Genomic DNA, 25,602 nt, shown 5'->3' with positions numbered 1-25,602 from the left:
TTAAGTTAAATAAACTTTCTTCGAACACCTACATAAGATAATTTGTAAATTCATCTGGTCCAAAAAAAAGGCAAGAATAAAATTAAAAAACGTAGAAGATCATTGAACCAGAGGAGGCTTCAGCCTCCCCAATTTCTACCTCTATTACCAAGCTGCGATTCTAGGAAAGATCAAAGACTGGATAATTCTTGAAAATACAAGAACATTGACCCTAGAGGGCTTTGACTTGCAGTCCGGATGGCACTCATTCTTAATGATGGACCTAAACAAAATCCCAACCTCCTTCAAACATTTTACCTTCTTCAAACGCTTTAATAACCACTTGGCACCATATTAAAATAAATCATTACCTTCCTACCCCAAAATGGATATCTCCCAATGAATTACTCACCCTACCCTCTTCTCCCCCCGAAAATATTAACCTATGAACAACTACTTGATGATAATGATAATATGCTCTCAAAACAACAACTTCACCAAAACGGAATAACGCTAGACTGGTTCACCTATATACAGATAAACTGCAAATACAAACAACATAAAAGCACTTTCGGCTTCCAAAATACCAATTCTTTAGACTTAATCTTATTTGGCTCAAATTTAAAAATGATTTCTAAAATATGCAACTATCTCTTAAAGCAAGACACCATTGAAGAACAAGTTAAGGGTTGTATGATAGCATGGGTCCAGAATTTTGGATTTACAATAAACTTGATAGAATGGGGAAAAAATGGACAATCAATTACAAAATGACGTTGACAACATCCTACAAAGAAAATTTATTTAAGATGATTTATAGGTGGCACCTTCTGCCAGCCAGACTCTCGAAAATGTATTTCTCCCACTTGCTGGAAATGCAAAAAATCACAAGGAACTTATTACCATCTACGGTGGACTTGCACATACGCAAAAAAAAATTGGCAAATGATTTAAAAAATTATAGACCAAGTCATATCGATAACAATCCTGCCCAACCAGAATTATTCCTTCTAGGTATCTTCAGGCAAAAGATCACAAAAGAAGAGATATCTCACTATACAAATACTAACAGCCGCCAGAATTACTTATGCACAGCTCTGGAAGCAGGAGAGTACTCCTACTATAATAAATATCATTATAAAAAACATGGACTGTGCTGAAATGTCTAAAATGACAATGAAGCTACAAAATAAAGATGATTCAGAGTTTTACAAGGTTTGGGAGAAATGGTCCCAATGGTTATTTAATAAAAAAATATAAAATAATTATCGAACAGAAAAAGAAAAGAAAACGACTAAGTCCTCTATGTTTCCACTTGATAACAGACAATGGCACAACAAGAAGATTCAATATCGTTCACATACACCCCGAATTACTAAATAGACATTGGTTATAAGATGTACATAGAATATCTGAATTTAATTTTATTGATATCAATATCTTACTAGTAATTACCTATGTTTTCAAATAGCCACAGAATCACGTTTTCTTTCTTATCATATGCACCCTCCACCTAAATGAAAAGTCGTGAAGGGACTTCCAGGTGATGCTCGATTGCGCTGGGTGGGCGAAGACATCGCTCCGTCTTCGGTACACCTTTTCCTTGCTACAGGGCACGAATTTGTGCTCCGTCTGAGCCTGGAGGGCTCGATACAGAACAGGGGGTCTCCCGGATCCCTTGGAGCAGATCGCCACTGCTCTGGAGGGTAAGGAAAGCCCCACAGCTGTACCATGGAGAACCACATCCCAGCGGCTGCAGGGATGCAGCCATAGCGATCAGTCCACGAAGGAAGTCAAGAGAATTTTAAGAAGTCTACAAAAAAGAAAGATCAGCAGGAAAAAGAAAAGCAAAAGCACCTACAAGGTAATCTTTTGGTATTTAATATTCAAAAAGTGAAAAGTGAAGATTTTGAAAGTAAAAGGCAAACTTTAAATAAAGTTTATATCTCGGAGTGAAATCCATCCGCAAAAGAAAAGAACGGCCGGATCTACTTTCCTTTGTTAAACTGCTTGTTTTGGAAGGAAAAAAGTAACGATTTTATATTTTGTATTTTACATTTTATATTTGGATATTATATAGTATTTTTGAACTTTCAAAACTTTTTAAACATTGGGATTAATAAATAATGAATTTTTTAATTAGATTAATTTAGAATAAACTGTGACAAATGATCTAAAAATTCCCTTTCAATTAATTTTACAGTGTTGAATTAAATCTTTGAAGCTTTATTTCCTTTTTTGAATTTGAATTATGTTTATAACAAAAAGAATAAAGAAAGAGAAATGTAATAACTATGGAGGTATTCATTAAAGGACTATACCAGGAGCATAATACCAGGAGCATAAGAATAAAAAAAAAGATGGACTAGAATTTTTTTCACCTTAACTTTACTTTGGATTTTACACTGTTGGATTTTTATACAGCAATATAACTGCTCTATATAATTTTCTTTGCTTGGGTCTTCTTTTTGTGAAATCTGGACTTTGGCTTTATTTTTGCAATTTAAAACTTGCCCCTTTTCATCTCCTTCTTAATTTTTTATTTAGAAAACATTTTTATATTTTTACCCCTTTTGATATTTTGATATTTTTCTTTTTTTCTTCTTTTGATATAATAAATTTTAAATTTTCTTTCCCTTCTTAGATTTTTCTCTTTTTTCCTTTTTTATATTTCCTTAGACTATCTTATTTTTTAAAAAATTCTTTTTTTCTTTTAAATTACAAGTTCAACAAGAACTAGTCTTAGATAGTAGACTATGTGAACCGAAAGAAACCAAAAAATATTACAAATAAAAATGTCACATGACTTGAAAATCTTTTCAGTCAATGTTAACGGCTTGAATAATCCTAAGAAAAGAAATCAAATATTGACTAAACTCAGAAAACAAAAAGCACAAATAAACATTCTACAAGAAGTTCACATCAAAAAATCAAAGAGAAGCCTTCTTAACAATTGAAAACTGAGGAAACTAAATACTAGTTTGGCAAATCAAAAGAAAAGAGGAGTAGCAATGTATATTGACGAAATAATTGAATCTAAACAAATATACAATGATAGTGAAGGCAGAATTTTAATGGTACAATTAGATTTAGAAACAAAACCTCTCGTAATTGTTTCAATTTATGCACCAAATGACAACCAAAAACAATTTTATAAAGATTTGCATGACAAAATAACTGAACTATCAATAGAAAATATGATAATAATAGGAGATTTCAATGCGATCTCAGATAATCAAATGGATTATACAGGGGGGGGGAAAGAAAAGGAAAAAAAAGGTAATTTTACCTGCAACATTTTGGAAAATGAGTACAGAATTATTATTAAAAGACATATGGCGTGAATGCCACACACATAAACAATATACTTTTTATTCTAACCCACATAAAACTTGGTCTAGGATTGACATGGCTTGGGCCCCAGCACATACAATGGAAAAGATCAGAGATATCGAGATTGAAACAAATAGCAGGGCAGATCATAACCCGTTAGTATATATTGGAAAGGTAAAAGAAAAGTAAATAACTGGTCGATGAATAGAAATATAGTAAATGACCCTGATGATAAAAAAAATGGATAGAGAAAGAATTAGAGGCCTTTTTTAAAACAAATAAAAATAATGACACTACCCCACAAAACCTTTGTGATACAACAAAGGCATATATACGTGGGTTAACAATTTCTTATATGGCGAAAAAAAAATAAAGAGAAGTTACAACACCAAGAGTTAGAGGATGAACTGAAAAAAATAGAATTAGAAATGCAAAAAGATGAATATGATGATAAAGTTAAAAATCAGAGAGAAGTATTAAAACACAAACTAAGGTTGATAGAACAAGAATCAATGATAGAACAAATATAAAGAGCAAAACAGGAATATTTTGAACATGCAAACAAACCAGGAAGATGGTTGGCATATAAACTTAGGAAAGAGAGAGAAAACAAAATTATTAAAAAATTAATAGATAGTAAAGGTGTAATAAGACATAGAACAGATGAAAAAAAGGAAATAGTACTAGAATTTTATAGGCAATTATATGGGAAAGAAGAAATAAAAAAGATTTAATTTTTGATTATTTAAGGACTATAGACCTACCAGTATTAACGGAAGTTCAACAACAAAGATTAAATAAACCTATCACAGAAATAGAATTACGACAATCTATTAAAAATCAGAAAAATAATAAAGCGACTGGTCCAGATGCGATACCAGCAGAATTTTATAAGTTAGATATTGAAATACTTTTCCTAAATATGTTAGAAATATATAATCAAATAATAGCAGATGGTAAATTACCAAAAACATGGACAGAAACCTTAATAACTTTAATACATAAAGTGGGAACTGAGAAGGAAAGAATTGAAAACTATAGACCGATATCATTGTTAAATGTAGATTATAAAATGTTTATATCAATTTTTGCCATTGGGTTTTAAAATATTATAAATGGAATAATACATGAAGACCAAAACAGATTTTTACCAGGAAGACAAATTAAAAACAATTTAAGAACAATAATAAATACCCTAGAACAGGGGTCGGGAACCTATGGCTCGCGAGCCAGATATGGCTCTTTTGATGGCCGTATCTGGCTCGCAGACAGGGCTCCTAGCACTGAGCTCCCGCTCGCAGCTGTCCCCTGGCTCCTGCTCGATGCCACGGTTTTCGGCGCTGTCCTGCTGGGCCCCAAAGACGGAAGGCAGGAAGAAGGAGAGCTCCATTCTTCTCGCCTTTTTCCCGCCTTCCGTCTTTGGGGCACAGCAGGACAGCGCCGAAAACCGCGGCATCGAGCAGAAGCCGGGGGACAGCTGCGAGCGGGAGCCCCAGGAGGGAAGTACCAGCAGCGCCCCGCCCAGCTGAAGCTTCACTGGCGTCGGCGGCAAATGTCCTTTGTGGCCCGGTGGGAGGGGGGGCTGCAGCGGCCGCAGGCAGTCGCAGGGAGATGGCGGCGGTGAGAGGGAGCTCCAGCTGGGCTGGGGGTTCGGGGGGGCCATGAACGCCGCCCGGAGCCAATGGCTTCTTTTGGGCTTACTTGAATTCCTGCTGCTGGTAAGCGCGCGCGGGTGGCCGGGTGGGAAGGGCGAGGCGCGAGGGGGAGGCAAGTGGAGAAGCGGAGAGAGAGAGAAGTGGACCAAAAGAAAGAAAAGGGAAAGAGAGGGAGGGAAAGAGAAATGGAGAGGAAGGAAGGAGGGAGGGAGGGGAGGGAGGGAGAGAAGGAAGGAAGAGAAAGGAGGGTAGAAAGAGAGGGGGAGAGAGAGGAGAGAGAAAGGAAGAGGAGAGATAGAAAGGAAGAGAGAGAAAGAAAGAGGGATAGAAAGAGAGAGAGAGTGAGAGATGCTCAGTGAGCCTTTCTTTGAAGTTGCCTTTCTTTCTTTCTTTCATTCTTTCTTTCTCTCTTTCTTGCTTTCTTTCTTGCTCTTTTTCTTTCTCTCTTTTACCTTCCCTTCCTCTATTTCTTCTTTTCTTTCTCCTTCCTACCTTCTTCCCTCCCTCCCTTCCTTCAGTCCTTCCTCTCTTACTCTCCCCTTTCATAAGTTTCCTTGCTTCCTTCCTCTGTTCCTGTCCCTTCCCCCTTTCTTTCTTTCTTTCTTTCTTTCTTTCCTTCCTTCCCTCCCTCCATTTCTTGCTTTCCTTCTCCTTCCTCCCTTGTTTCCTCCCTCATTCCCTTCTTTCACTCCTTCTTCTCTTACTCTCCCCTTTCACACCTTTCCTTGCTTTCTTTGCACCCTTCCTCTGTTCCTGTCCCTTCCCTCTTTCCTTCCTTCCTTCCCACCCTCCGTCCATTCATTCACCCATTCCTCTCTTGATCGCCCCTTTTACCATTCCTTCCTTCCTTCCTTCCGATGTGGGCCTGGGCCAGCAGAGTAGTTTGCTTTTGCACCCCGTCTCGAGCTCCCTTGGTGCCAACCCGGCCCTCCCCACTTCAGAGAGAAGGGGGAGAAAGAGAGAGAGAGAAAGAGAAAGAGAGAGATAAAAAGAGAAAGATAGAGGGAGGGAGAGAAAGAGATAGAAAGAGACAAAGAGAGGGGGAGAGAAAGAGAGAGAGAAAGAAAGAGAGAAAGGGAGATACGTACGGCTCTCGCGGAATTATATTTCAAAATATGTGGCGTTTACGGCTCTCTTAGCCAAAAAGGTTCCTGACCCCTGCCCTAGAATATTATGAACAACATCCTGAAAAACAAATGTCACTTATATTTTTAGATGCTAAAAAAGCATTCAACAATGTAGACTGGAACTTTATGAAAATACAATTAAATAAGATGGAGGTAGGAACCAAATTTTTTAGTATAATAGACGCTATATATTCTGAACAATCAGCTAGAATTATAATAAATAGTGAACAAACAGAAAAATTAGAAATACAAAGAGGAGTGAGACAAGGATGTCCAATATCACCACTATTATTTATTTTAACATTAGAAGTTTTATTGATAAAAATAAGAGCAGAAAAGGAAATAAAAGGGTTGAAGATTAAAAAAGAAACATACAAAGTTCAAGCTTTCGCAGATGATGTAGTTTTTATTATAGAAGATTTTTCAACATCAATTTTAAGGTTAATAGATATTATAGAAGAATACGGGAAAGTTGCAGGTTTGAAAATTAATAAAGAAGAGACAGATATTAACAAAAAATATGACAGAGTCACAGAGAAAACATTTAGAAAATTTAACAAATATGAAAGTTACAAAAAAGGTGAAATATTTAGGTATATGGATTACCTCCAAAGCTATATCTTTAAAAAATGATAATTACATAAAACTGTTAGGACAGATTAAAAAGGACCTAGAGATATGGAATAATTTGCAATTATCCCTAGTAGGAAGAATTTCCACAATTAAAATGAATATCCTCCCTAAAGTATTATTTCTTTTTCAAGTTATCCCAATTTTTTACAGAATTAAATAGTATCACAAAAAAATTCAGTTGGCAAGGTAAGAAACCAAGAATAAAACAAAATTCATTAGAAGATTGTAAAGAAAGAGGAGACTTAGGCCTCCCAAATTGGAAGTTATACTACCAAGCTACCGCTTTAACATGGATAAAAGAATGGTTAACTCTTGAAAATCGAAGATTACTTAACTTAGAAGGCCATGATTTAATGTTAGGCTGGCATGTCTTTATATGGTATGAAAAGTTGAAAACCCACTCATATTTTAAAAGCAATATTATTAGAAAAGCATTGATAGACGTTTGGAATGAAATAAAGAAAAACCATTTTTTATTAGTGCCAGAATGGATTTCACCAATTGAGGCCATTTCACACCCAAACCTTTTGAAAGACGGAAAGATATGGAAATATAGAGATTTATGGGATAATCAATTAAAATTAAGAACTAAACAAGAACTACAAGAGATAGATGTTGACCTAGATTGGTGGCAGTATGTGCAGATTAACTCTAGATATCAAAAGGATATTAAAACTTATATTTTTAAGAAAGAAAATAATATCTTGGGCAAATTGCTGACTCGAAATCAAGGGAAATTAATTGGAAAGGTATATAAATATTTATATAGAACAATAGGCTGGATATTGAAAGACAATTTGATCAGTTGTTGCAAAAATTTCGGAAAAGAAATAAATTTGGAAACATGGGAAAAGGTATGGATATATAATTGGAAAATAACAAAATCAATTTCCTTTACAGAAAATCAAATTAAGATGTTCTATAGATGGTATCTCCCATCATATAGGATTTCAAAAATGTTCCCTAATATTTCTCCTATTTATTGGAAATGTAAAAAAGAAATTGGCACATATTTTCATACATGGTGGACTTGCCCTGAAGCTAAGACCTATTAGAATAAAGTAAAAAAATGGTTAAAGGAAATAACAAACAAGAAGATTTAAAAAACTCCAGAATTCTTCCTACTAGGCAGTTGTGATATTAAATATAAAAAAGAAATATACTATTTAACAATTCATATTTTAGTAGTGGCAAGAATTACATTTGCGCAAAAATGGAAAGGAAAGAAAATACCAAAAGACGAAGAAGTATTCAAAAAGATTATGGAATGTGCAGAATTAGATATGATGACAAGACGGTTCAATAACCAAACTGAAACAGAGTTTTATAAAATTTGGGATAAAGTGTATAACTGGTGGAATCTTAAGAAACAGTTTTTAAAAATATATGTATAAACTTTTAAACATTTGAACTTATTAAATTAAATATATAATAGTATGTTAAGAAATTTAAAAGTTAAAGTTTTATAGATTGGATATGTGATTTTAACTATTTTACTATAGGGTTAAAATAGATATAAAGAAGCAGATTTTAAATTGAATAATTATAGTAATATTTCAAGAAATTTAAATGTAAGTGGGGGGTTTTCTTTTTTATTAGCTTAATTAATTTTAATTAGTATAATTATAACTATTAAAATGATATTTTGGTAATGTATTGACAAAAAATTATAGATATTAGAATTGATTTTAATTATATGAATTATAATATATAGGTGGAAAAATAGAGAAAGATTTAATAAGAAAGCAAAGTACTATAAACTGTATTTCTGTACTGATCTGAACATAGCATTTTTTCTGTATTATTTAGACTTCTATGATTAGCGGAGCAATGGTAGCTCCTTAAATGTTAAGGATGTATTGTTTGTCTTGAAGAAAAATAATAAAAATGTGTTTAAAAAAAAGACAAGAAAAATCGTGAACTCAAAATTGCCTGTCAACTTGTAGCCCCCCCCCTCACCCCTCTATCTTTTTGTATATCTATTAACTCCCCTTTTCCATTCTACTGCTTCATTATCTATTTTCTCTTTCTATTTAAATACTTTAATATTTTAATTTAGATTTGAACCCATACAAGTATATGAACCGAAGATATGTTAACACATATGTATAAGTTTATATCTATGTGTTTGTGTAGAGGTTTATGTGTATAAGTGTACTACGTATACCCCCCCTTGACACTTCCCCCTTTTCCCCTTCCCTCTATTTAAACTTCAATAAACTTTAAAAAAAACATATTTGCCAATAATTTCCATCTGTTGTCTATTCCATTTGCGCAACAGCATGTGCTCTTAATTATCAATCAGTGAACATTTGATTTCACAGAAGTTTGATTTACTTGGAGTTATATTGTGTTTAAGTGTTCCCTTTATTTTTTTGAGCAGTGTATATCACTTCTTAGTGCTTTACAGCCCTCTTTCAATGGTATATGGAGTCAGCACTACTGCACTCTAGCCACTGTGCCACCGTGGCTCAAAAGCAGGGAGTGATCATGTTCATTTTATGTTATTCACTCTAATGAAACCTTGACTTACAAATGTAATGGGCAGGTTCCATTACATTAATTCTAATATTATCTATATTAAACTATCAAAAATGTCAACATTGATTGTAGTTTTTAATATTGTGACCAGTAAGCTGTTCTGTATATAAAATGTGTTTTACAGTATATTCTAAAATTTAAGCCATGACAAAAACATATTTAAAAATGTATGTGTGTGTATTTATGATACTGATAAACTCTTAAGATTATGATCAACTATGGAAAACCCAGCTTTATTCAGTTGTAAAAGGTATTGCATATTACATTACTTTGAGTCTACACTAATTGTAGTAGTTGGGCTACTTCTCCATATTTAAATAACTTCTGAGAGGACAGAATATCATGAATTTGTTTAAATATAAAGAAAAGCTTGAAAGGACATTTGAATACATTTAATGTTTGACTTTTCTACTGAGAATACTGATGTTTTTTTTCTTAATTAGATACTGCAGTCTTCAGGCACTAGCAGTAAACCAGTGATAATGCCAGAAGGTAATGATTCAAACATCTGTTCTTAACATGAAAAATAGATGGGATGAAATGCAACAGGCTTTTTTCTTTCTTTAAATAAAGACTTGCTACTCCATCAATTTGGCTGTCATATTTACAAAGTTTTATTGTCCAGAAATCCAGGGTAGTTGTAACATGTATGCAGTCTCTTTCTCAAACTTGGTAAAATCTGTTATGTGATTCTGTGGTTTCAGTGGCCTAATAAATTGGTATCTTTCAGCAGGGCACAGGTAGGGAACTTAATGGCATAGCTTCCTTCAATATTGCCCCAGGGATCTCACAGTTTGGCCTGATTGGTTGATTCGATTTCTGAACTACCTGACTGTATACCTCCTAATGCTTTATAGTAGTAAATAAAAGAGTGCAGAATTCAATAATTCAATAATTAAAACTTTAAACTTCCATAAAACCAAAAAGACGCAGTTAAAAAATAATGAAATATAATTGATTCCCACTCACCCCTCTTTCCTGGAATGCACATTTCCAAGAAGACAGCCTTCCCACCCCTGTCCAGCCATATGACAGGTCAGATCATTTTCTGCTACGACTTGACTTCAAGGCTCCAATCCTTCCCCGCAGGGAGGCGGAACTGACTAGGTGGTTCCGCCCCAGACGCCTGATGGATCCAGAAGCTTTTCAGAGGGCGCTTGGGGTTTTACTGGATTCACTCATACACAGCTCGGCGGAGTTTCTTGCTGTGGCCTGGAATAGGACTGTGACGGAGGCTCTTGACTGAAATGCGCCATTGCGACCTCTCTGTGGCACTAGATCCCGGAGCCCTCCTTGGTTTACTGAGGAGGTCTGAGTGTTGAAACAGCAGAAGAGATGTCTAGACAGAGAAGCGATGGAGGAAGAGTAAATCCGAATCTGATCGAACACTTGTAAGAGCTTATATTAAGACTTACAAAGTGGCGCTCAAGGCGGCAAGATGCGCATATCATGCCGCCTTGATTGCATCAGCGGAATCCTGCAAGGCTACTCTGTTGGGGGGGGCTGGGAAGCCCTTGCAGAGCAGTGCTGAGGACTTTAACTCATTTTTCGCTGATAAAGTTGCTCAGATCTGGACAAACCTTGACTCCGATTGGATAGCAGTGTCTACTGACAACGAGTCAGTTGAGGAGACTGGGGCCCGTATTTGTCCATCTGTCTGGGAGGAGTTTGACCTGGTGACACCTGATGAAGTGGACAAGGCCATTGGAGCTGTGAGTTCCACCACCTGTCTACTGGATCCGTGTCCCTATTGGCTGGTTTCGGCCAGTAGAGAGGGTCCAGGAGATTGTCAACACTTCTTTGAGCGGGGGTTATTCCCGGCTCCCTACAGGGAAGCATTTGTGCGCTCCCTCCTCAAGAAGCCTTCCCTGGACCCAGCTGTACTTAATAACTAATGTCCAGTCTGCAACCTTCCCTTTATGGGGAAGGTTGTCAAGAAGGTGGTGTCGCTCCAGCTCCAACAGTCCTTGGAAGAAGCCGATTATCTAGGCCCTCAACAGTCGGGATTCAGGATGGACACTGCTTTGGTGGCGCTGATGGATGATCTCTGGCGGGCCTGGGACAGGGGTTTATCCTCTGTCCTGGTGCTTCTGGACTTCTCAGCGGCTTTCGATACCATTGACCATGGTATCCTTCTGTGCTGGCTGGAGGGGTTGGGATTGGGAGGCACTGTCTTGCAGTGGTTCTCCTACCTCTCTGGTCGGTCTCAGTCACTGTTAGTGAGGGGTCAGAGGTCGAACTCTAGGTTGCTCCCTTGCTGGGTGCATCAAGGGTCGGTTCTCTCTCCCCTGCTACTTAATATCTACATGAAACCACTGGGTGAGATTATCCAAGGGCGTGGGGTAAGGTATCATCAGTATGCTGATGACACCCAGTTATACATCTCCACCCCATGTCCAGTCAGTGAAGCAGTGGAAGTGATGTGCCTGGAGGCTGTTAGAGTCTGGATGGGTGTTAACAGGCTCAAACTCAACCCTGACAAGACGGAGTGGCTGTGAGTTTTGCCTCCCAAGGACAATCCCATCTGTCTGTCCATTACGCTGAGGGGGGGATTACTGACCCCCTCGGAGAGGGTCCGCAACTTGGGCATCCTCCTCGATCCACAGCTAACGTTGGAACGTCATCTTTCGGCTGTGGTGAGGAGGGCGTTTGCCCAGGTTCGCCTGGTGCACCAGTTGTGGCCCTACTTGGACAGGGAGTCACTGCTCACAGTCATTCATGCCCTCATCACCTTGAGGTTCGACTACTGCAATGCTCTCTACATGGGGCTACCTCTGAAAAGTGTTCAGAAACTTCAGATCGTGTAGAATGCGGCCGTGAGAGCAATCATGGGCTTCCATAGGTATGCCTATGTTTCATCAACACTGCCGATCAGTTTCCAGTCACAATTCAAAGTGTTGGTTATGACCTATAAAGCCCTACATGGCATTGGACCAGAATACCTCCGGGACCGCCTTCTGCCGCACGAATCCCAGTGGCCGATTAGGTCCCACAGAGTTGGCCTTCTCCGGGACCCGTCGACTAAACGTTGGCTGGTGGGGCCCAGGGAAAGAGCCTTCTCTGTGGCGGCCCCGGCCCTCTGGAATCAACTCCCTCCAGAGATTCGAACAGCCCCCACCCTCCTCGATTTCCGTAAAATGCTGAAGACTCACCTTTGCCGCCAGACGTGGGGTTAATTACCTCCCCCCTTCGTTGTGTTTTCCGACCTCTGTTGTATGATGGACAGGGTTGAATGTGTACGATTTTGTAGTTGGTGATTTTATGTTTATTAATGTTTTTAATTGATTTTTAAATTTTATTATTAGATTTGTAATGTATTGTGTTATTGTTGTGAGCCGCCCCAAGGTCTTTGGAGAGGGGCGGCAGACAAATCTAATAAATAATAATAATAATTATTATTATTATCGTTGTTGTTGTTGTTGTTGTTGTTATTATTATTATTATTATTATTATTATTATTATTATTATTATTATTATTGAGTCTTGTTAATGGAGGGAACTGATGTTTACCAGTAGTGCTAGAGAAGCAGAGCCACCAGCATTTAATCTTTTCATTTTCAAGGAGAATTAGGTCATTCCATTTTACTATTGTCTATCATCCCTGACACAGTTTACATTTGCACCCTCTTTTCCCTAAAATAAGACATAATAAATAAGCCCAGTTAGGCTTTTGAGTGCATGGCAATAAGGCCAAGCAATTTTTTCAAAAAATATATAAGACAGGGTCTTATTATCGGGGAAAACATAGTAGTAAGTTTAGAAGGAACAGTATGCAAGGAAAGATATTTTTAGTTAAATCACTGAGTAACATTTTTGGCTAATTTTAACATCTTGATAAAAGTACATTCTTAATTATTTTTTTCTTTTTACAGCCAATGATTTTATGAACAATAAAAGCAATGTAAGTTGAATTTTTTTAAATTCATGTTGTTTTCCAAACCAAATTTAAAATATATTTACAGGATTATAAGATCTTTTGGTTGTAGTGGAACTGGATTGTTGTTTTGTTTTGTTTTTACTTCCAATTGTTAGGAAACTGAAAAAAAGAAGCGCAAGGTGGTTATGCAGTTAAGAGGAGGAAAATTGAAACAGGCTTGTCTTTCATCAGAGGAAACAGGTAGATAGAGAACTTCTCTCTTTCTCTTAACTTTTTATTTTTTTTAGTTGTCTATTCACTTGCAAAGAAGATCAGCTTTATTTCCTGGGGGGGAAAATCATTGGGCTAAACCTAAAGTAAATATTGCTGAAAAATATACAAATCTCTATAATTTTATGTCAGGATTAGTACAGCCCAGCTGCTTGGGTTCCGCTGAAGGTCTTTATGAATTTTGCCTGGGAAAGAAAAAAGTAAACTATCAGAAATGTGTTTAAAGAGATTTAAACAAATATGAATTAAAACATAAAGGGATGGAAAATTACATTTTTCACTTACAAGGTCCTGTAAGAGTATTCTACATGAAATGCTCTTTCTTTTAATATCATTTTCTGAGTCTTGAATGGATCTTTGATATTGTCATTAAAAGTTGCAGGAACAAACACATCTGTGTCATATAAAAAACGTAAGAAGCTCATATCTGTCTCTGAAGAAAGCATTAAGGGCCAGGATGAAATCAAGGAGAAAGGAAATGGTGGTGAAACAGATGGAGATGAGATGCATTCAGGAGCCACAACTAGGTCAGCGTCAAGATTAGAAGCAGAAAGGTAATGCCAGCTTGACAAGACTTGGCAAATGATTCACTGGGACTCTCCAGTAGTGCATAGTAGTGCATGGAGAGATGTTATGAGAATTGAGTAAAAAGACACCTGAGACTGTCTTTTTCCGCAGTGACTGGTTTATTTGTCTCTAATCCAATGAATTTCCCAACTGATAACGAAAGATTTCTGGCTACATCTACCATATGAATAAGGCTATACTTATTAAAGTTAAAATGGCAATCACAACTATGTAGTTGAAGCATCAGTCTTTTTTATATACTGTATGTCAATATTAAAAAAGTAAGGCTTTCATGTCATAGTTATGGTCATCATCTTGACTTCTCCCCCCCCCCCCCTTTCCTGTAGACCTCTCTGCATGTTAATATATACAAATACAATTAGAATCATCCTAAAATCTGCAAATTTGGGGCATTTTAATCCATTTTATATTTTGTTATGATGAGCCGTTTCAAGTCACTTGAACTGCAAAATGGGCAGTGAATAAATGAAGGAATGAATGAAGTGTGGCAAGTGCATATCCGATCAGTTATCCAATGATCCAGCCAGTAGATCTCCAATTTATACAGATTAATGTGTAAATTAATGCAACCCAGGGAAATGATAGTGACTAACAAGAAGACTGGGCAACGCCAGCACATAAGCAAAAATCTAAATCTAGTGACTTAATCCAGCAATTTCATGCAGATTTTAAACAGCATCAAAAATAAGATAGTTCTTAGTGTCCTGAAAGCATAGCTGCGGTGTCTCATCTTTCTTAAAAATCTGCATTTTATCCATCAGAACTGAAGATACTGCTAATTATACCCCAAAATTACATTTCCACTCTATTATCAATATTCTAAAGTCTTGATTCCACCAAAATCTTGGCTCCACAATCAGTCAGGAAATCAGATAGGAAGCAATACAGAAGAACATTTGCAATCAAGTCTCTAATAAAGAAGTTGAAAATCATCTCATCCAGTTCCAATCCTGTAGATACACCGCTCCAGCTCTTTTCTTGATTGGTTGGTCCGGTGCCTCAGATCTAGTGGGAGAGCTGCTGCTTTCCGCAGTCAATAATGAATCCCTCCTTTCCTCATCACTCTTCCAGGGTAACTTTGGCCCCTTAGGGCAGTGATGGCGAACCTTTTTTTCTTCTAGTGGCAAAAGAACGGGCGTGCGTGCTATCGTGCATGTGCGAATGCCCATACCCATAATTCAATGCCTAGAGAGGGGGGGGGAAAATCTTCCCCCTCCCCCCAGAGGCCCTCTGGAGGCTGGAAACAGCCTGTTTCCCAACTTCTAGTGGGCCCAGTAGGCTTGTGTTTTGCCCTCCTCGGGCTTCAAAGGCTTCCTGTGAGCCAGGGCAGGGTAAAAATACCCTTCCCTGTCCCCCCAGAGGCTCTCTGGAAGCCAGAAATGCTCTCCCTGATTGGCATACACATGCATGTTGCAGCTGAGCTAGGGCAACAGCTCGCGTGCCAGCTGATATGCCTCCGGGTGCTACCTGTGGCACCCATTCCATAGGTTTACCATCATGGCCTTAGGGCCTCTATCAGAGATGAATCAGCTAGAATATATGAAGCCCCACTATCTCCAACCGAGATTTAGGTTTTTAAGAAATTTAGGTTTTGAGCAGATTGGACTACAAGGTTTCCAAGGTCCCTCCCAACTCTGTTATTCTGTTACACTATGATTGTAATATAGCTGCTTGTGTTAAAACAAGATGGAAAAATGGACTTCAAAGGGTCAGACATTTTATGTCTTTTTTTTTTTTGCTAGTGTTTCTTAGAACAAGACAATATATAGCTACATCCTTTCATGTATTTATAGAAGGAGGTTCACCAACAGCCACTGTAAGGCACCCTTGCTTGATGGCCATTCTTCCAATTCTGCTTTTCTGTCATATTATATTGATAGATCTGGTGTTTTAGAAATTTACTTGATGCATTTCTTCAGAAATTTCATCAGTATCCTTCATCTATATATAAAATAAGAGAGATTCATTTATTTCTTAATGGTCTATAAAATGACTACACAAAACCACCAAGTTATTACTTTGTTTTGCATCTAAGGGACCTGAGTGATCCACACACACCCCTACATTTTTCTCACCATAAAATTTCAACCCCATCTCTCACTCTCTCTCTCTCACTCTGTGGGAACATTATAGACTCTCCCAAGCTCCAATTTTTGGGATTTTGCTTTTAATTGATCATCTTATCTAATCCTAGAAAAGCCTCTATTTCAGTATTTGTACTTATTTTTTCCAGGAAGCAGCCAAACAAGCCAAAAACCCGAGCTTCATCAAAAAGCCAAAATCCATCCTCAGCTCTTCCTAAAAATTATCGGAAATTAGCAGAAAAGAAGCAGTCATCTGCCACTGCAAAAGTGAACAAAAGTCCTCGCTTGACCCAGTAAGTGGATAGAAAAATATCTTAAGATTCTCTTTCTTCCTTTTGTTTGATCATTACTACTCAAAATGATGCCACAGCATTGGTGAGATAACTACAGGACCTGAGTCCTGTCATGGTTCCAAGTAATGCTTCCAATCATTTCAACACTCTGAGGCCTTGGCTTCCTCAAAAATCCTGTTTATTGGGTACAACATATCAGCATGGTCAAATGTGAAACCAACACTAAATAATTCCTGGGGTTTCAGTACAATTAAAAAATAGATAAGTAAAAGCCTAGCTGGTTTTCATTTTGACATGGCGCAGGTGGAAGTCCCAATAAAAATCCAATTTCTGCCAATAAATGGGGAAATTATAAAGGCCCGGCAGCAATGTTTCCTCTAATTTTTTTCTGGTGTGAATGGAAAAGTATAATGTCTGAGCATGGATTGATTAGAAACCCAGTCGTTAGGCGAATCTGGCTTCTCCGCCCCACCTTCCACATTGCCTTTGCTTGTGAGACAGTCACAAAAGAGGGTCACATGACCTCAAAATATAGCAATGGTCATAAATGTGAAACAGCGGCCAAGTTTTGATCACGTGATCGTGGGGCTGCTGCGAAGGTTATAAGTGTGAAAAAGGGGCATAAGTCACTTTTTTCAGGGCTGTTACAACTTTGAACGGTCAGTAAATGAACCATTGTAAATCAAGGATAACCTGCCTTTCCCCCTAGATGTTTTTTGTGGAGCTTCAAAATGGACTCCTGATCTGCTTCTAAAAGAGTGCACTGGTCAGACAGATAATCCTTGACTTCTGTTCTGACCCCAGTGGAGACCAACGTTTCTATCTAAATGGGTGAACAGTGTGGTCGGGTGGTAGGAAAAGCAAGTAGTATGCTTGGCTGCATAGCTAGAGGTATAACAAGCAGGAAGAGGGAGATTGTAATCCCGCTATATAGAGCGCTGGTGAGACCACTTTTGGAATACTGTGTTCAGTTCTGGAGATGACACCTACAAAAAGATATTGACAAAATTGAACAGGTCCAAAGACAGGCTACAAGAATGGTGGAAGGTGTTAAGCATAAAACTTATAAGGAAAGACTTAATGAACTCAATCTGTATAGTCTGGAGGACAGAAAAAAAAATGGGGGACATGATCAAAACATTTCAATATGTTAAAGGGTTAAATAAGGTTCAGGAGGGAAGTGTTTTTAATAGGAAAGTGAACACAAGAACAAGGGGACAAAATCTGAGGTTAGTTGGGGGAAAGATCAAAAGCAACATGAGAAAATGACATTTTGAGCCAAATTCTAGAAGCTGTAAACGCGGCAGTTTTAATAGTATGTTGGAGATATTTGGAGAACCTGTACACCTTGTAAGGCTTTATAAACTGGCAAAAACCCATGTACCTAGTCCTCTTACTTTTTCCATGGTTCAGGCTTAAACTTTGCAAAAAAAATCCCAAAAAATGAATTTACAGCAATCTTCAGGTGGCTGTAGTTTCAAAACTACTGGGTCTTTCAGGCTGATTTTTGGCAGCTGTACTAAGTACACAGTTGCAATGAGGACTTCCAATTTGCAGCACTTTCCTTCAAGTTGTTGAAAAAATATAAGAGTTCAAAGTTGGTATTTAACGGGATTTTGCCAAATTTTGGCTATCTTTCATGCCCTGTTTGATCCTGTGGAACAGCTTCAATTTTCTTCATTGTAGCACCATTAGAAAGAGCAGACTTTCTTCACCCTGCTGTGCTTTTTAGAAAAACTCCCTAATGGTATGTTCCCGGGTCTATTTGACCCGGACCACAAATTGATCATTTTAGGTACTTATATTTGGTCTTTTTGAAAGCTTTTTTCACTTGGAAACAAGTTTGAACATTTCTGCACACATTGAAATGAAAATTGAAATGAAAAAATTAATGCTTATTGGTTTATTTTGCTGATAAAATGTGCACACACACCCGTTTTTGTGAATTCTTTTTCAATTTATGCATAGTTTTGCTTGCAAAATGTGTTCTATTTTAGTAAAGTTGGTGTGGGGTTGGTAGCTTGAACATTTCTGAACATAATGATATGAAAATTGAACTGGAAAAATTGATGCATATTTGTTTATTTTGCTGATGAAATGCGTGCCTCCCCCTGTTTTTGTGAAATATTTTTCAATTTATGGATAGGTTTGCTTGCAAAATGCATTCTATTTTACTAAAGTTGGTGTGGGATTGGTAGCTTGAACATTTCTGAACATAATGATATGAAAATTGAACTGGAAAAATTGATGCATATTTGTTTATTTTGCGCATAAAAGTCTCCCCCCCCCGCGTTCAATTATTTCAATTTATTGTTGTTAATTTCAAACTTACATACTTGTTTTTAGTAAAATGGATTTCTTTCATTAAAGTAGTTCTCTGGCTATCATGTGCTTGCTTTTCAAAAGGATATTCCAAATATTTCTAGCCAAATATATATAAAAAGTGAAAATAACACAGCAAGGCCAAGGGAGGGGGTGGTCCTTTTGTGGCCAAAATAAACAAATAACCATTTTTTTTCAGTTCATTTCTATTTTTCGTTTGATCAGGAATGTTCAATTTAGTATATCAAAACTTTTGGGGGGAAATTCCTTAGAGATTTGTAGCCTAAAAAAAATATAAATTTACACGAATTTCAGAACAAATGGGGGGGGGAGCATTTTGATCAAAATAAAAATATAAGCCTCAATTTTTTCAGTTCAATTTTCATATCATTACGTTCAGAAATGTTCAAACATGTTTCCCAGTGAAAAAAGTTTTCAAAAAGACCAAATTCAAGTACCTAAAAAAAATCATTTTGGTCCAGGTCGTATACAACACGAAACAGACTCAACGTGATTTTTTCTTTGCCCAGAAAAAAATTAGCCCCCACCCCCACAAATATTTTTATGATGATCAGCAATGTTAAATTGAGTAAATGAATGCCTAAGATATTAAAAATATTTCGGATTTGGAGCCTAAAAAAATATAAAGTGAAAATGGTTGCAAGGAGCCAAGGGGGGGGGGGGTTATTTCTGATTTTAAAAAAACCAATAAGAATCATTTCTTTCAGTTCATTTATATTTTTCTTATATTCAGAAATGTTCAAACTACCAATCCCACACCAACTTTAGTAAAATTGAACACATTTTGCAAGCTAAACTATCTATAAATTGAAAAAAAATTCACAAAAACGGGGGGGGGGGGTTTCTGCCTTTTATAATCAAAATAAAGCAATATGCATAATTTTTTTCAGTTCAATTTTCATATCATTGTGTGCAGAAATGTTCAGACTACTTTCCAAGTGTAAAACGTTTTCAAATTGACCAAACATAAGCACTTCAAATGAAGAGTTTTCGGTTCGGGTCAGGGTGACCCGGGAACAGAACAAATGTGACTTTTTTTTTTCATCAAGAAAGAAACCCCCCAACCCACCCCCAAAAAAATTCTCCTAGAGAGAACCCCTGAAATGATGAAAAGTCATGAAATTTCAAGTTTCAGATATGCAGGGAAAAAATTTTACAGGGTCTCAAACTTTGATTTCGGGTCTCACTGACCCGAACAGCACAGCAGGGTTAAGAATATATTGTTTTAACTTTAGTGTCTCTTCATATAAGAATTGAAAAAATCTCCTCAACTGTTCGTGGGCAGCCTGTGTGACTGTGAGAAGACTTTCCTGAACAGCATATTCTAGCAGTTCTTCCAGTACCAGCAACTTGCATGACAGTATAAATTACCAAAAAACCCAGCTAAAATTATCAGTTTTGAACACAGTTGTATGACATCTTGTGTTTTTTATTTTAAAAAATGCTGCTTATTGAAAAAAGAATCACTTTTATTGCACTTGTGCAGTACAGAAATCACAGGCAAATTGTAAATTCATTTTTCAGGATTTTTTTTGCAAAGTTTGAGCCTGAACCATGTAAAAAGTAAGAGGACTACATACATGGGGTTTTGCCAGTTTATAAAGCCTTACAAGGTATGCAGGTTCTCCAAATATCTCTAACATACTACTAAAACTGCCACATTTACCACTTCTTGAAGTTGGCCCAAAATGTCATTTTTGCTGACTCAGCATTTTGTAACCCTTTATTTGAGGTCCTCTAGAACGCCCAATTTTTAGTGTTTTGAACTAAAGTTTTGCACAGCATAGTTTTATATCATAAAGGAACTATCTGCCAAATTTCATCAAAATCTGAGATGGTAAGGTGGGGACCACTGGTCCACTTTACACGGAATGACCCTGATATTAGTTACTAACAAAATACCGCATTTTATTCATGGAAAATTAGATGTATTATTTGTATTATCGTATTATTTGAATGTATGTTGAGATAATTTTTTTTTAAAATTACACACACACCCCAAAAGTCCTTCCTCTCTCCGTCCCTCCATTCATTTCATCCTTCCTTCCTTCCTTCCTTCCTTCCTTCCTCTCCACTTCTCTCATCCCTCTCCTTTTTTTCCTTCTCTAATTTGTTTCTTTTTCCTTTCCCTCCATCATTTTCTCATTTTTCTCTTTCTCTATTTCTCTCCCTCACATTCCCTCCCCCTCTCACTCACCCCCTTCCCCTCTTTCTCTCTGCCTCCATCTCTCTCTGAGCCAATAGGGAGGGAAGGAGGGGTGGTATTTCTCCCAAATTCCTGGCTTACCAAAAAAGCAGTGCAGTTTATAAAATATAGTTAACTGGGAACAAAAAAAAGATAAGAGCAGGAAAAAGGGGGAAGGGAGAGAAAGAAACACGTTTTCTCCTCCTTTTTTTCCTTCAGTCTCTTAATCCCAGCCTTTAAAAGAGAACAAGATTCAGCTCACCTAAAAACAATGATTTTTGACTGTTAAAAACAAAAAGCAGGACAGGAAGGAAGGAAGGACGTGAGAAGTTAGATGTACAAAAATGATCCACTTGCCTCCAGGAAATAAATATACAGCATCGAAAGGAGCAAGCAGAATCAGAGAAGGTTCCTTGCCATAGGGTGGAGGAGAGGATGATCTGATCCAGTTTGAGTTGTTCGTTTGGGTTTTTTTAATTTTAAAAACAAGGAGAAACCAGGAATGTGGGGGGTGGGGTGTCAAAAGACCCAACAGAGGTCTGAGGCAAGCAAGCTGGGAGTTTCCCTAAAAGGGTTTGGCCAAGAGGAAGAAGAAGGATCACTGAAGTTTCCCCAACAACCTTCCCCCCCCCCCCAAGAAAAGAAGCCAAGAGGGAGGGAGGAAAACTGCTGCTGCAGGAATCAATGAAAGAGGCGAGGAGAAGAGCCGGGAGCAAGGCAGCCTGCAGGGGACATCGTGATGGTAATCCAAGAGCTCAGTGCTGAATCAGCTGCCAGGCTTGGGCAGGTCTCCCAGGGGTGGCAGGCAGTAGTGGAAGGCTGTTGACTTTCCTTCCTTCCTCTTTCCCGGATGTGGCTCTGGGCTGGGATCGTGTAACCAGCAGGTCCCCTCATCCCCATGCCTGCCTACCTTCCTCCCTGCCTTCCCCGTACCCTCCTACAGCCAAGTCTTTATCTCTAGATGTCTTTGACTCGGATTCCTCCCAGGAGGACCGCGAGGATGGTGGGCGGGGACTCCAGAGGCTGGAGCAGCATGGCACCCCAGTCTCCAAGAAAGAGCTGCGTTCGGGCGGGAAAAAGTGGCTCCTGGCTCCTGTGCAGTGTTCAAAAATGCTGCATGGGAGGCCGTTGTTAAGTGTGCCAGCGCTCACCTGCACACTTTAGGGGGAACAGTGCCAGGCAGTCCACAGTCTCAAAAGATGGGGTCTGTTGGATGGTTGGAAAGGAAATCAGTCCAAAACTGGTAGGAGGCTATTCAGAGAGGTCTGGGTCTCTTCTTCCTTCCCCCTTCTCTTCAGAGAAGACCAGATAATTTTTCAAGAAGGGAAGGGAAGGTAAAAGGAAGGAAGGTAAAGTTAGAGGAGGAAAGGAAGGAAGGTGAAAGGAGGGGGGGAAGGAAAGTAAAATCAAATTAGAGGAAGGAAGGAAAAATTGGGAAGGAAGGAAGATTGGTAAAATTAGAGGCAGGAGAATGGAAGGAATGAATAAGGATGTGAAGGGAGATTATGTGACTGGGTGGGAGTTGGCCACACCCACTCAGATTTTGTAGCTCCTGGTGTTTAGTTTTGTGTAAAAAAATGAGTCCAAACGGAGTGTTTAAAGTTGCTTATCCCTGCTCTAGAAGCATCTGGCTGTCCATTACTGAATATCAGAGGCCTTCTCTGTTACTGTGCTTAAAAGATAGCTTCCAGCATTCACCAACATTTTGAGGGTAACATATCTTTTATTTTTTTTAATTTTTTTCCATTTGTGTAAAATATAAGCTACCTTGCTTCAGTACAATTTATTTACTTTTGTAATATCATAGTTTGAAAGTCAAAAATCACAGGATCTGTATTTCTCTGAAGCAATCTTATGGGATAGAAACACCTATTGACAAGCGAATGGCAGTTCAGGACTCATTTTAAGATGAAGATGATATTGACCACAGGAAAAAACAGACACTTAACAAGTTTGGAACATTGAGCATGGAAGATAGTTCCTCATGCTAGCCAAAAACAAAGAAGGATCCATGGGAACAGGAGATAAGCTATATAAGACAAGTATATCATGGCTCAGTCAGGCATCAAATTGTCATGCACATGAATCTGTAATGCTCAAGATCTACAAATATCTTGACAGACTTGGACAATGGGACCTATCCAACAAAATGAAATGTGGATAAATGCAAGGTTTTATACTTAGGCAGAAAACACCAAAGGTACAAGTACAGATCAGGAAAAACCTGGCTCAAAAACGTAACTGTGAGAGTGACCTTGGAGTCCTAGTGGATGATCACTTAAATATGAGCCAGCAGTGTGCGGCAGCCAAAGTAGCTAATGTAAACCTTGGTTATATAAACAAAGGCACGGAATCAAAATCATGTGAAATATTAGTACCGCTTTATAAAAACTTAGTAAGGCAAGAATACTGGAATACTGCATCCAGTTTTTGTCACCACAATATAAAAAGAATAAGGTTGAGACTTTGGAAAAAATGCAGAGAAGAGTAACTAAAATGATTAAAGCTGCTCTGAGTCCATTTTGGATTGAACGGCATATAAATACAATAAATAAATAAATAAAGGCACGGAGACTAAATCATATGAAGAATGATTGCAAGAATTGGGTATGACTAGTCTAGAGAAAAAAAAATGACTGGTGACATGATAACAGTATTCCAGTATTTGACAGTTTGCCACAAAGAAGAGGGGATCAGCTTTTTTTCCCAAAGCACCAGAAGGCAAAATTAAAAAAAACAATGGATGGAAACTAATCAAGAAAGAAGCAACCTGGAAATAAGGCGAAATTTCCTGTGATAACAATTAACCAGTGGAATAACTTGCCCTCTGAAGTTGTGGGTGCTTAAGGGGAAGGGCATGGCTGATGTTGCGGTGATAGAACAGGCTCCACAGTGCTGGAGGGAATCGTGTCAAAATCCAGTCAGGTGGGGGTGTCCAGTTGGACCCTAAATTGCCTCAAAGGAGCGATGAACAAAGAGCACACTCTGCTGTTCTCAGGAGGCTCTCAAACTCAATGCACAGGAAGGGACGGCAATTGTGTGCTGGACCAAAGCTGTGCCAGCCACTGGAAGTCACTGGAAAGAAGCATAGAAGACTGTCTGAGTGATTTCCAATGCTGAATTCTTAATTTTAGTGGAGGGAAGAAAACATTTGGTGAAAGTGGGACCCAAAAAAAGAGGCAGAATTGTTTTTTCTTCTTCACCTCCTGTGGAAAGTGGCAAGGAGAGCCGAAGAGCTGTTCTGAAACAGGAATTTAAGCTGGAGAACTTTTAAGAAAAAGAATGAAAATATTTTGTCTCTAAAAGCCAGACTGGGTACTTAAATACAATATTGAATAGTTCAGAAGCCTTGGATACTACAATATTCAGATATATAGACCTGTCTTTTCTATTTTATTTTTATAACATTTGAACTGGAGTATATTGTATAAAAGGAGAAAGAAAAAGAGGAAGAGCATAGCAAAGTCACAGTGCTACCTACAGGTGGAAGTGGAAGCTGAGAGCTGTAAAGGAGAAAGGTTGGGGGGGGGGGGGGGGATAAACCAAGTTTATAACCTTCAGAGACTGAAGATAAGGATTGACTCTCCGAAAAACAATTCTTGTATTACAAACATTTTAGAATGAATAAGTGAGATAGAGAGTGAAATACTCAGACTTGCTATTTTTAAACAGTCTAGCTCTTGGAACTCAAAGTGAAACAAATAGCAAAGACTTCCCCTTATTTTTATTTCTTTTTTGCCTTTACATAGTCCTGTGAACTCTTGTGAATACAAAACAACTGGTGATTAAATTTTAGGGCTTGCTAGGCCTATGTAGAATGCAATTTTTTAACATATTATCCCTTTCTTTTGGATAATAAAGGATTAGGGTCTGAAGAACCTGAAGAAAGTAATAAGAAGAATGGGGTTAAATATTGATAAATTTTGGATTATAATCTATATTTCATTTTTCTTCTCTTTGCTTATTGCTGCTTCTTTTTTTAATCCTTGGATTATAACTGATAACTTTATCTCTTACTCTTTGTGAATTATAAATATTTTAAAATGAGGAAAACACCATTACCACCATCTTTAGCATCAGCAGCAGCAACTTGAGCCCATTGAGGCAGAGGATTTTGGATGCTATGTTATAACATGAGAACGAAATGCAGGCAGAATTAAAATGGATAATGCAATCTCTGCACGATGATTTCAAAAATAATAATAAATTAGACTATAAATTAGAGAATGTTCAACAAATGATGGCAAGTAATGAACACATGCAGAAAGTAGACAAGAAAGTGGAACAAGTGGGGGGGGGAAAGTGGATGAAGTTGACAAAAGAATTACACTATCAGACAAAAAGAACGAACAATAATATCATTTAGAAATGGATAGGGCTGATTATCTGCAATTCCAAAATATTGAGGAAGAAAAGAGAGAAAAATTAGCAGAAATATTGGCAGAACTCCTGGCGGTTGCCTTACAGATAGACAAAGAAAAAATTCTTGTAGATATTGACAAAATATTTAGAGTTAATCCTAGACATGCGGCTAGACACAAGCTCCCTAGAAAGGTCCATGTGAGATTTTTTTAAAAAGCAATGAAAGTAGATATTCTATAGAGATTAGAGAGTGAGAAATGATCCTTTAAAATGCAAAGGGAATAAAATAGTAGTCTTAAAGCAAATTCCAAGATTAGAGAAATAAGGAAGGA

General features: G+C 37.7%; 1 protein-coding gene across 2 annotated transcripts in view; it reads left to right on the top strand.

Moving 5' to 3' along the window:
• The first annotated feature begins 9,687 nt into the window (after window positions 1-9,687).
• LOC139170324 (biorientation of chromosomes in cell division protein 1-like 1) overlaps window positions 9,688-25,602 on the top strand; it is a 34,849-nt gene continuing 18,934 nt past the window's right edge. Inside the window, exons 1-5 of one of the 2 annotated variants that reach the window (XM_070757356.1) lie at window positions 9,688-9,760; window positions 13,141-13,169; window positions 13,301-13,385; window positions 13,798-13,969; window positions 16,237-16,380. In XM_070757356.1, the coding sequence (XP_070613457.1) occupies window positions 9,751-9,760; window positions 13,141-13,169; window positions 13,301-13,385; window positions 13,798-13,969; window positions 16,237-16,380 (440 nt within the window). In that variant the 5' untranslated portion in view covers window positions 9,688-9,750. Of the gene's footprint in view, window positions 9,761-13,140; window positions 13,170-13,300; window positions 13,386-13,791; window positions 13,970-16,236; window positions 16,381-25,602 lie in introns of both variants that reach the window. The other variant, XM_070757355.1, reaches the window with a different exon arrangement.

This window comes from Erythrolamprus reginae, chromosome 7 (genome assembly GCF_031021105.1).
Source record: "Erythrolamprus reginae isolate rEryReg1 chromosome 7, rEryReg1.hap1, whole genome shotgun sequence".
NCBI classification, from domain to species: domain Eukaryota; kingdom Metazoa; phylum Chordata; class Lepidosauria; order Squamata; family Dipsadidae; genus Erythrolamprus; species Erythrolamprus reginae.
Note: the sequence above shows the minus strand (reverse complement) of the source record. Positions and strands in the feature narration are given on the sequence as shown.